This window comes from Centruroides vittatus, unplaced genomic scaffold (genome assembly GCF_030686945.1).
Source record: "Centruroides vittatus isolate TY-2023 unplaced genomic scaffold, ASM3068694v2 contig_1031, whole genome shotgun sequence".
Lineage (NCBI taxonomy): Eukaryota > Metazoa > Arthropoda > Arachnida > Scorpiones > Buthidae > Centruroides > Centruroides vittatus.
The window spans coordinates 392,562-405,654 of record NW_027120669.1 but is presented as its reverse complement, the minus strand read 5'-3'; the positions used below and the strand labels follow the sequence as shown (position 1 = coordinate 405,654).

The 13,093-nt window shown below is 29.8% G+C and overlaps 1 protein-coding gene across 1 annotated transcript in view; it reads left to right on the top strand.

The window, feature by feature from the left end:
- Positions 1 to 13,093, top strand: part of Sf3b6 (splicing factor 3b subunit 6) — a 16,867-nt gene extending 3,774 nt beyond the window's left edge. The window contains exons 3-4 of the mRNA XM_067289243.1: positions 5,714 to 5,852; positions 12,859 to 13,093. Of these exons, the coding sequence (XP_067145344.1) occupies positions 5,714 to 5,852; positions 12,859 to 12,945 (226 nt within the window). The 3' untranslated portion in view covers positions 12,946 to 13,093. The remainder of the gene's footprint in view (positions 1 to 5,713; positions 5,853 to 12,858) is intronic.

Sequence of the window (13,093 nt, the reverse complement as noted above, 5' to 3'; positions counted from 1 at the left end):
ACAACTTGTTTAAATTGCCCATAAGTTCTCAGATCTTTATATGCTTTTAAAGAATTCCAGTTATACATCAGTCGGTAGATCGGTGCATCTCGCCAAAACAGTGCTAAACTCTTGGTAGAATCAAATTCTTTTTTTTCATTGACAGTTATAGTTAGAGGTCCTAAGGTGTTTATTTAACTTATCACTTATTATATAAGTGATGAGTTAAGATTAAGAATAATATTAGCTAGAATCTTATACTAAGCTTAAGATTAAGAATAATAACTAATAACTAAGCTTCTGAACTATAATATAAGCCAAACATTTATTTAAACTTCAAAAAAATGTTTGAAATATGAATATATATAAGATTTTTTCCTGCCAGCCAGAAGCTGTATCCCATATGGAAATACCATATCGAAGTTTGGTTCCATACAAGCGTGATATAAACGCAAAACAGTCTCAAAATTTATGAAACTCAGTATTCTTTTTAATATTCCAATAAATCTAGATAAAGACAATGTTAGATTATTTATATGATTGTTCCATCGTAATTTATCATCAATTTCAATACCGAAATGTTTTACGGTATTAACTCTTTGAATACGTTTATTATTAATTCTTACTTGTATATCATCTAAGTTGACTTTTTTGTTCTTATTTGATAAATAAACATATTTTGTTTTATTCTCATGTATTCTAAAGTTATTATTCACCATATATTTAATTAATTTAGCCAACAATAAATTCATGTTATTTTTAATTAATTGAAGATTCCAACCCGCATAGGTTATAACAATATCTTCTGCCAACAATATATTATTATTTTCGGGAATGGTTTCTATAATATCGTTTATATAAATATTAAAAAGCAGCTATGCTAATTTATGATTACATATTAATAAATAATTGCGATTTACTGGCATTTCTTTTTTCTCTTTTCTCTCGTTTGGAGCCCGCGTTAGTTCAAAAGTTTTTAAATACGGCCGTTACATAGAAAAAGGTTGCCCATCCCTGATTATACTAAATGATTAAGTATAAGAAGCGCGTATAAACGTATTAAAGTACGAACTTAGTTTTATTTTATTTCATTCATTTAGAAAATATTACATTTACTGCAGAAGGAGAAATCTTATTTCAGATAGAAAATAGTTAAGAAAATTTATTGAAACATCAAATAAATACATTTTAAAACAGTTTTAGACGTTACTAGTAAAATTTCATTTCATAATATAATACTGTAAATATTCTTCGATACAACTATGTAAAATTTTAGATTAACACTGTTTTATTTACAAGTTTAATAAGGGCGCTTTCGTGGATATCTGATTAATCACAATTAAGTGTTGAGACTTTGAAAGCCATATTATGTGTGAAATATAATTTAAACTCTTGCGAAAAATTTAATGACATTTTAAACGACAGCAATCTACTAAAAAATTCACTCGACTGAGAAATATGCGAAAAAAGAAGAGTTTTTAAAGATTTATAATAGTATCTAAATTTATTATATTTGTAAATTTTACATACATTGAAATTTAAAAAAATATAACAATACAATTTTTGCGTTCTTTGATAATAAAATTTTGATCTAGAACAATTTTTTTCAAGAAGACAACAACTTCCTACTCCCCCGTCAATTTTGTCCCGCTTCACAAATGTTAAAATCTGGTCACCTTAAAGAAAATAGAACTTAAATTTCATTACTTTATACTCCATTTACACTCATTCTGAAATGGATCCCCTGCTGGACTGTAAATGGTCAGCTACTTCTACCTAAAGAGAGAATTACTGTCATGTGTGTCATATGTACTGTACAGCTAGAATAGTGATAGTTGAAGAAAATACTTTAATTAATCCAAGCAGACGATATTGTTCCTTGTTCATTTAGTATAAGGCCTACAAGTTTACTAACATCATTAAAAAAAACTATTTTTCCCTCAATGTATTCTCTATGTTTTGCTTACGAGCAATTCGTGAAAATGTGTCATTTTTGTTATTTCCTGAGTCTACACAGTACAAGAAAAATTTATCTGCGCAGTTTTCGAAATGGACTCGCATTATGGTGCTTGTATATGTAAATATTTATGTAAAAATGAATTATGTAACATAATACATGTTTTGCGTTACTTCATGCTGTGTTTGTATTCCTTTCTTAAACGTTTAACCGTTAACAGAAATATTAAAAATATACACTACTTTTTCTACAAAATCTCTTTTAAAAGAGTAATTTTCTAGAAAAGATTTAAGGGTGCTACAACCACAAGTAAATTATAAGATTTTACTGTTTTTTAGGATTGATTGTCGCTTAACGCGTTCAGAAGTCTTTCATTTATCCGACTTTATTCGACTCGAAGCAGTAGGAAAAATTTCCAAGTTTAAAGATTTGTTTTTAAGCCGGCGTTACTAAAAAATGAATAACCAAACCTTTTTAGATATCGAGCACAACTTTTACCAGGCAAACGTTTTCGTTACATTAGGCATTAAGAATTCAGCCAAATATCTAGAAAGGTTACGTTATTCGTTCTTTAAATACATCCGGGTTGGCAATTTTCTGTCAACTACGTTACTTCCGATTTCTTTCAATATGGAATCATTTTTGTATACCTTTTGGTGTTAAAAGCTGCAGATATTTGCGTATTTAATTGAAAAGTCTGATAAGAAATAAAATTTGTGCGATTCATAAAAGAAATTAAAAGAAAGTCGCTGGCGGTCTAACTGGACGTACTCAAACTGTGATCCGCCTTATCATTACTTTTATTTTAATTCACAAAAGTATTGGTCCGCGAGGTATTGGAATGAAAAAAAAAACTGGGTGTGAGAACTTCGCTCTGACGCGTGTTGCGTCTGTTGTTTTTAAGTAAAACATTACCAAACAGAAAAGTCTTTATGTAGTAGCCTATTGATCCACATCTTACATATAAATTATTGTTATATAACTTTACATTTTTAAATTTAAAGGATTAGTTAGGCTATGTAAAACATACGTGTTTATAAATTTATAGTTATAAACATTTAATCTGAATTTTAAAGTAATTTGATTGTTCTCTTTTTAACAAGTTAATCTCGAAAAATAAATCGTCGTTGTCAAACCTTAGCTTGTGAATTTCGTTATAGAATGTTACGGTGTTACGGAAGCGTAACTAAGCAAAGTTCGTCAAACTGGTCCGCGGGCTGTCCACGCGGGTTTTTGTGTCCATTATGTAGTTTTATGAATGAAAAAATTTACAAGTTGTGAAAACGCGCGTCAATATATATAAGTGTCATCTCGAGTTTTTTTCGCAGCTACTTTGGATGCTATTGGAACCCATCTTTTAAATTTTCTCTCTAAAAACGCATATTTTAAAATTATAGATCACGATATTACGGGCGTCTCTTTTTTTTCACCGTCGTTCGCAAATGTCTACAAACAGCAGCCCAGCGAAGCACCGCTATTAATGTGGGCACCGTAGGGTGTCTTTACTCTATCACGTGACGCCTGCGAGGTATAGTGCAAACAGAACGAATTCTTCCGCCACAAGAAAAAGTTGTCCGGAAACGCGTCAGAGCTGTAGTCACGTGAGCGACTGACGTCGAATCCAGGTCACGTGACACGCTGTGTGCGCGTCCGCCCTCCAATGTGTAGCTCCACGACCAAAACAAGCTAAAGCGATGGCGGTGCACAGTCGGTAAGTAGTCCTATGATTTTTTGTTTATAGCGTTTTTTAAATGAGTTGCCCTTCATATATTCGATGTGTTTTGGACATGTCTAGCATGTATGTCTCTATTATAAATATAATTAAGAAGAAAAACGTTGGTGTCGATAAAATAAAGCAATACCTTTTGGTAAAAGTCCAGAGTTTGTTATGTGTTTTTGCTTAATTTTGGTTTCTTGAGAGACCTCACTAGTAGACGTGTCCTAAATGGATAGAAATGTTTGGGATTGAAGCATTTAAAAAGAGCTATAAACAAATTGTAGGACTACTTATCGACCGTGCCTCATTCGAGTGTCATTGCTTGAGCTTGTTGTGGAGTGGTGGGTTGGATGGCAGACGTGTTGTGTGACCTTTCTTCTACGTCGCTTAGTCGTGCGACTAAGCAGAAACGTTGCACTCCTTGGCCACGTGGTGTCCATGATGTGCTGCTGGCATGGCACAATAGAGCAGTGAGTGATGTCTTATTCTTAACACATGATTACTTTTTTGTGACTCTGAATGGCCTGTGGACCACTGTTTGCTAAACGTTGCTTTAGTTATACCTTCGTAACTACTTTGTAATGCTCTATGACAAAATCCATTGAGTTAAGATTTGATAATGATGATTTATTTTTCGAGACTAACTCCAATAAAAACAGAATAAATAAAATAATAAATAATCAAATTAATTTAAAATTCAGATTAAGTGCTTATGACTATAAATTTATTGTCGAAATTTACAAATGTATAGTTTTATATAACACTAATATATAAAACCAGACATGGGCAAATGTGGCTCTTTTTGAGTTACATGCGGCTCTTGCTGAAAGTGTTAATTTCTGTTTTTTTAAATTATTTTTACAATTTTATTTTTATAATTTTGTGAAAATATGTTTATTTAAAAAATTCAATATTTGTTTTATATTATATTTATATTATATAATAAAATTGCGTGCCTTACCATATTATCCACCATGACAGTACAGAACTGCGGCTCCCATACATTTTGCAAAACCTACATTTCGGCTCCCACTGAACTCTTGGTTGCCCACCCCTTATATATACTGTACATAAAATGTGTGACTGATACCATATAAATGCTTCTATGTTTTGGAAATAAAATGTTTTATTTAAAACAATATAGACCAGTTGTTTTTTTCATTCCAACACCTTGTGGACCAATACTTTTGTGAAATTAAATAAAATTAATTATTAAACATATGAGCTCTGACCCACAAATCACAGTTTGAGTAGCACTGTGTTAAAGAACACAGATGCGAAGTTCAATCGGTCACAAGTAAAGAATGTTGGCATCAAGCTAGCCCCGAACTTTGTTTTTTTTTTTTTTTTTTTGTGAATCATTTGTTGTTGTTTGTTAGTGAATAGTTAAAGTGAAAAGATTTATCCTATTTATTTATTTAGTTGATTATACGAAACAACGAAGATAAAACCTCTCACTAATGACAATAATTCTATTATGATGTAGATTATCATGATAAATATTAGTCAGATGTAACAAAAAATATTAAGTGTCTTGATATAAATATAAATATACATATAAATGTTTTTATTCAGTTAGTAACTCATTATTAATTAATGCATATTGAATTTTTATGAAGGAATTGGAATCAAAGGTGTAAAAATTTAGAAGTTGGAGTTAGAAATTTAAAAACTGCAGAATCAGAACTGGAGTTGGTGGTTTTGTGTACTGACTTCACAGCTTTTCTACTTTACATGAATTTTTTCCTGTTATTGATTTTCTAATTCAATTTTTTTATTGAATAGATTATACTCAATTTTGCAGCAAAATCTAGATAGATTTGTTTTACTTAAAGAATTTTGCTGCTTTCTGCCCAAACTGATGATGTGTTTTGATAGTGAAAATAATGTTAACATATAAAATTGTTTTCTCAAATATTGTCTATATTGATCTAATAATTTTACAAAAACAATAATTAATATTTGTGATTTTAAATATGGAATAAAATTAAAATATAAATTATATTCAGATCATTATTTAAGATTTTTATACAAATATTGAAATAATTAATATATTATAGAGGCAACACACCTGAAACAAGAGGAACAGCATTTGTTGTCTATGAAGATATATTTGATGCCAAAAATGCTTGTGATCATTTGTCTGGATTTAATGTTTGTAATCGTTACTTAGTTGTTTTGTACTATCAATCAAACAAGGTATGTGATTTATGAATATATATACTGTATATATAATATAAGTTAAAATATATATTTTTAATTGAAAATTTATGTAGGTAATATATTTAATAAATAGAGAAATGTTTATAATTTGTAATATTATTTATATATAATTATTGTTTTTGGGAAGAATAAATATTTTAATTAAATTTTTTAATAGTCACTGTCACTGTCACTGTCACTGTCACTTGTGAAAAATTTATAAGTATTATAAATATTAATTATTGAAACTAAGTTGTTTATTCAACATTTACAAACTTTTGTTCAGTAGAGAGTGAGAACCAAAATAATAATAATTAACCAAAATAACAATAAAGAGTCCACAAAAATTCATATAAATCATATACAAGGATACACGTATGTTTCCTACATACGTGTATTCCTTTTTGACCCATAGATTGAATACCACTGATTTAGATCAGTGGTATTCAATCTATGGGTTGCAACCCCAATTGGGGTTGCGGAAAATTACCTTGGGATCACACTGTTAAAATGTTTGAGTACCATTGATTTAGACTGTTATGTTTAAAGTTAAAATTTATTTGAAATTTCTGATATTTTTGCAAGAAATTTGAAATGATAAAGAATAAAAAATGCCACATATAATGTCATGTTTAAATTTCAGATTTTTCAAAAGTTCAATCAGTACATTTCAAAGAATTTTCATTGCTAGTTAGAGTATGATGACAGAGTGATGTACTGTACATTGAAATTCAACACAGTGACACCATTTTTATGCTGGGAAATACTACAGTACATGAATTTTAGCTTAGAAATTTTTATATTTTATTCTGTAATGATATTAATATGATGATTAATAAAATTATTATTTAATAATTTTATTTTTTCATTTATGATAAATGAATACAAAATGAATAAAAAATTTTAATATTGAAGTATTATTTTTTATTTTTTTTTAAAATTTTAAATAAATAAATTTTTTAAATTAAAATTTTTAATTTTATTACAAAGTAATGAAAATTATTGCAGACAAAAAGTAATATTGACATACAAAAATTTATTTTTTACATTTCATACTTTTATACTTGATTGAGATTACCCTTATCCTTAGTTTTTTTATCATATTGATACTTTAAATTTTCTGCTCAAAATTAAAAAATAGCAAACAAATAATCCGTTAAATTTTAAAATTTTGCAAGTTTCCTAATTAAATTATCTATATTTAATATTCAGATATAACATATGTTTTATGGAGTATCAATTTGAATAGTAAGATGGTGTAAGCCATAAAGGAATCATTGTACTTCTCTAAGGACTCTGATTCAAATTTTTATGGGTGATTTTACCAAGATATCTCAGGCTTTGTTTCTTATCAACTAGCCTGACCAAATTCACGATGCTTAAAAAGTGTCTGCAGAACAAGAGAGAGAATCAATTTATTACTAATACATTTAGCAAAGCAAATTAATGTAAATTATTATTAATGAAATAAATTTTAAAATTTAGTTAATTATAAGATTTAATTGAAATCAATATTGCAGAAATTTTAATAAGTGTTAACACTAATTTTTCCATAAAATGTATCAATAATTAAGTTGCTCTGGAGAACAAAAGAGTGTCAAAATGGAAATTTTTAAGTTATAAGGAAAATAAAATAATGATTGAGCTCTAAATCTGAATTATTTAATGCTTATAATGTACTTAATATATTTAAGCATTATCCCATACTGATATAATTAAAACAAGAAACAAAGACTATATCTTTATTATACATTAGAAAAGCTAAAAAAATAGGAATATATTCTGAATATATTATTTTGTTCTTTCTAGCAACTCAATTATTAAACGTAGTAAGTATGGTTGCTGTATATTTGAATTCTGTGTGTACCGTCCTTGTAATCTAAAGAAATGATTCTTGGTAGACGACCTTACAGCAATGGTTAGAAAATTTACAATTTATTTTAAAAGGTTTTTAATCAAATGCATTTCGTGTTGGTTTATTTATGTTTTCAACCCCTCTTTAGTGCTGTTAAAAATACAAATCATAGTAAGGTTCACGACATTATTAAATATCATGTAAAAAGGGGAATACAATAGTGTGGGACCACCAGGAGGTCGGACGGAGTCGGACCTCCTGTTCTCGGTTCACAGGTCGGTTAAGACCTGCCCACTGTCGAGAATGGCTTGTCCAGTCTGGAACTAATTAATTGTCAGGTCGAGTGGAGGAGGAGAGAGCGGGATCGTTGATAAGACAGAGGCGAGATTCGAATAAATGACACCAGTTACAAGAACAAACAGAATTTATTACGAAACGATAACGAACAGTTACACCGAATAATATTGACAGAGATATTACGTACTAACATAGGAAAGTTCGAACCCGAGAGAGAGTTTACAAACAAGTGGTCGTCATACCTCAACAAGTGGTCAGTCGGATGACAGAGTCAATACAAAAATCCGTAGTGGCGTAGCGGCTTCGTAGAATTTCGGCATTCCGAGGCTTCGAGTCCGACTAGAGGTGGGAGCTACGAGCGACGACCCCTTGGTTCTTGCTCCCCTCCTTTTTATTTCGTCCCCTCGTTAATTTTCTCGCCAATAAGCGAATTTTGTCTTTAGTTCCGAGTGTGACTCAGTTTCGAGTTTCGAGTTCGAGGGGTAGGGGATAGGTACGGTCAATCCCCTAAGACGGGTCAGTTTTTGGTTTGGAATTTGGTTATTGATGTCAAAATGACTAATTTACATTTTTATTTCGCCGGTGAATCCGAACTCTCACATCAGCATAAAACTTACATATTATATGATGGTACATCTTAAAATTATGTTTTTATATTTTTTTTATCACATAGGTGTATAACCATTCTCTATAATATAAAAATATATAAATTATATTATACCAGGAATGAATTGGATGACATTACTTGTCAGTATACTGTTACTCTGTTAAGACTGGATAAATACCTGATGTCAGTTTTTTACTCTGTTTTACTCTTATTGGAAATAATACATACTTACTGCAAATGTAAGTTTTCATAGAAAATCTAAAATGAATAACTGTATATATTTTATCAAATTGTATTAAACTGCAATAATTTATATATTTTTATATTATAAGGAATGGTTATATACCTATGTGATAAAAAAAATATAGAAACAATTTTAAGATGTACAGTACCATCATATAATATGCAAGTTTTATGCTATTGTATTTCCCTTTTTACATGATATTTAATAATGTCGTGAACCTTACTATGATTTGTATTTTTAACAGCACTAAAGAGGGTTGGAAACATAAATAAATCAACCTGAAATGCATTTGATTAAAAACCTTTTAAAATAAACTGTAAATTTTCTAACCATTGCTGTAAGGTCATCTACCAAGAATCATTTCTTTGGATTACAAGGATGGTACACACAGAATTCAATTATGAAATTTAATTATTGATACATTTCTGTAAAAAATGGGAAATTAAAAAGCCAATAGTTAATCATTCATTTTATTATTATTAATATTTAATAATAAACTAATTGGAATTGCATTGTGATAATTTATTGAGCTTTCTATTAGAACTAATATTCTTCCATACTAAAGAAGGGATAAATAATCTTGAAATGCATCTACAGCTACTAAATGGCAATTTATGAAATAGAGGTGTTTGACAAGACAAACAATTTTTTTTTAAACTAGTTTCTACAGGAAACTCAATAAAAAACTATTAATTTAATATAGTTTATTCATTGATATCATAAATGAGAAACTGTGGTCTAACAAAACAATATCAATTTATATAAAACTCAAAATAATGTTTTATTACTAAATATTTTGAGCTTTATATATATGTGTGTGTGTAAACTAAAACCCCAGAATAACTTCCTCTATTTTTTCTGAATGTATGTGTTTACATAAACAGTTCACATGCAACATCAGAACTGAACTTAGGCCGCGATTCCACTAGCCGTAAAAGGGCCGTAAAACCCCTCACCGTAAAAGCTTTTAATCACGTGACCATGATATTTTACGCCTGAGCAGGTCGTAAAACCAACGTAAAAGCGAGTTGAGCAGTGTTCAACTCGCTTTTACGTTGGTTTTACGACCTGCTCAGGCGTAAAATATCATGGTCACGTGATTAAAAGCTTTTACGGTGAGGGGTTTTACGGCCCTTTTACGGCTAGTGGAGTCACGGCCTTACAGATTTGCTGTTGCATGTGAGTTGCTTATTTGATTTAAAATGTTGTTTTTTGAAATTTGTTTGAGTTATAGAAATGGAAGACTTAAAATAAGAGAAATGTAGAAAAATTATTGAAAATTTTTATACTATGAATATGATAAATGGTAGATTTTTTACTGTGGAATATTTTAAATTTATGGGCATTCCAAAAATCACAATATTTGATATAATTGATTGAGTGGAAGAGAAGAAAAAGTTATCTAGGGTTGAAGGAAGTAGAAGAAAAGTGATTAAAATGACTGAAGCAAAGTGTAAGCAACTAACTGATGATATACTGTTGATAAGATGATACTCTGTATTGTGTTGTCTCTTGCCAAGTTCACTGAAATAACAAGAAAAATTCAGGTGTTTTTGAGTATCACTCATTCAAAGAAATGATATCATATGTGCGCTGAAGCAAAAATAAGATACGGAATAACTATTTGAAGTACTGCATCCAATTACGCAGTTAACAAACTACAAGTGGAACAAAATTGTTTTATTCGAGCCATCCGTAACCTACATTTTAGAGATTTGGTGACAGAATCTGTAGCTTATATATAAAATAAGTTTTACTGGTAAGCCACAGATTCATTAAGGGTAATAAGGATAATAATTACTTCAGAAATACTGTTAAAAAATATCATATTGTTTTTATTCAAAATACCTGAAGGACTTATGATTACTCTCTCCCTGTGGTCAGGGTCAGAAAATCATCACCGATATTTCAAATGATAATACACTGGAACAACCTTAGTAATGAATCTAGGGAAATATTGAGTTACAGAGTTCTTAAAAAATAATATTAAGAATTCTGTTTTGTCGTTGCTTTGTTAATTGACTTTTGGTTTAATATTTGATTTTTTTTGTTTATCTGTAGACACTTTTTGAAAGTCTGAAAGTGTCTACACTTGAAAGTCTGAAGTGAGCCAGAGTGTCTTTTCTTATAAAATTAAAAAAAAAAAAATAATAATAATAATAATAATGTTGGCCAGTTTCTCTGTAAGCTGGGTCAAAAGTTCAAAAGATTCCAAGTGTATGGGATATTAAAGGAAAGGAATATTTATATTAGGGAAAGTATTTCTGCACTCAAATACACTATAAGGCAGTTAAAACATTAAATAAGGTTACTCCAGTCACTTAACAAAGAAGATTTGCAACCTAAAAACAATCTGGATGTTGTTATGGATGACAAGTCTTATTTTACACTGGATGTGAGGGAAACATATTTTTACTGTGAAAAAGGAAAGAAGCCAGAAGTTCAAATGTCATGCAAAGTTCCAGATTGAAGGTTTTGGTGTGAGTAGTCACAAATTCAGATGGATTCAGGTCTTTATGATACTCTAAACTTTACATTAATGTGTAAATATACTAATTATATTTGTGATCAAAAAGTATGGATGGTTAATTTAAACTGCACACATGCAAGATGATGCTGTTGTCAGTTTTTTCATCATTTGGTACACTTTCATCCACATCTTGCAGCATTCTGTATGTCATCATCTATTTTCATTTGCAAAAAAATGCTTATTTTGTGTTGGAAATTTTGCAAAAAGCCTTTGGTGATGATAGTTTATTAAAAACAAGAATTTTTGAGTGGTACAAGATGTTCAAGGAAGGCAGACAATGCATTGATGAACCACACTCTCGTTCATCAATGCATTCTCTCCACTTCAACTGATGCACAATATTTCACTTGAGTCTAGAGATTTGGTGCTCAATGATCATTGTTTAACAATTAAGAACATTATTGAACAAGTTCTGGTGTCATTTGGATCTTGTCAAGCACTTTTAAAAAATCATTTGGGTTTGTGGCATGTCACTTCTTGAGTCGTCTCGAAACATTGAATTGTTTCCAAAATCAACACATTTGAGCATTTTGCATTATTTTCAGTGAAGCAATTCATAGAAAATGACCTGATTTGTGGTGAGAAAACTCATGGATGTTGCACCATGACAATGCCCCTTCTCACAATGCTTTTGTGGAACCAAAATATACGGTTCCACATGCTTTGTATTCATCTGATATAGCATTGTGTGAGTTTTTCCTGTTTCCTCAACTGAGATAATTGATGCCATGAAACAAAATTTGCTGCAAGTTCTGAAGGGGTTTTATAAAAAGGACTTTAAAGCCTGTTTCGAGAAATGGAAATGTTGGCATAAGTACATTGCAGTGGAATGGAATTACTTTGAAGGGGACAAGATAAATTTTGGTGAATAAATTCAAATCTTGCATTTTATTGAATCATTCCTCAGACTTTTTGATTGCAGGGGTATAGTGTGGAGTACATCAAGAAGAGACTAGTCCCATTTATGAAGCCCATTTATTAAGAAGCACTTCCATATGGAGATTACATGCTTGGGCCAGATATGATAATGTCCCAGTTTGCTCAGTTTACTGCCTCTGTATTCCTTGTAAAATAATGTGACTAATGTACCCAGTTGAGATTAATCATACATTTTTTGTACTAGTCAAAGCAGAGTGTGTGATGAAGGATGAGGCTAATTTAAACACAAATGATGGAGATGGAAATGCATGTGCAATGGAGCTTGTTATGAATTATTTTGCAAAATAATTCAGAACAAGCTCTATCAATGTATGAAAACAAAACTTCAAAAGGCATTATCTTAGATTTTGTTAAACTGATAAACTGCTCAAATAAATTTTCTTTATTTTAACATGCTTTATTTATTTTGTAACCCCCATAACTTTCAGAATAAATCCATTTTCTTATTCTGGATTTTTAGTTTACAGACTTAGTTCAATGTAAGTATATTTTTCAATAATTACAATAAAATTGAATTATTTATTGTTACAGGCATTCAAGCGTATTGATCAAGACAAAAAACGTGATGAATTAGATCGATTGAAAAAGAAATATGGGGTTGCTACAGATGAAAAATAATTGTACTGTACATTATACAAGATATACTGTTGTATTCTTGTATAGTTCTTCATATACAATTTTATTTTATTTTTAATTTTTTCTTATTTTCATGTAACATGTGAAATTTTAACACTAATTATAAAATAAATATAGTAAAAAAATTTGA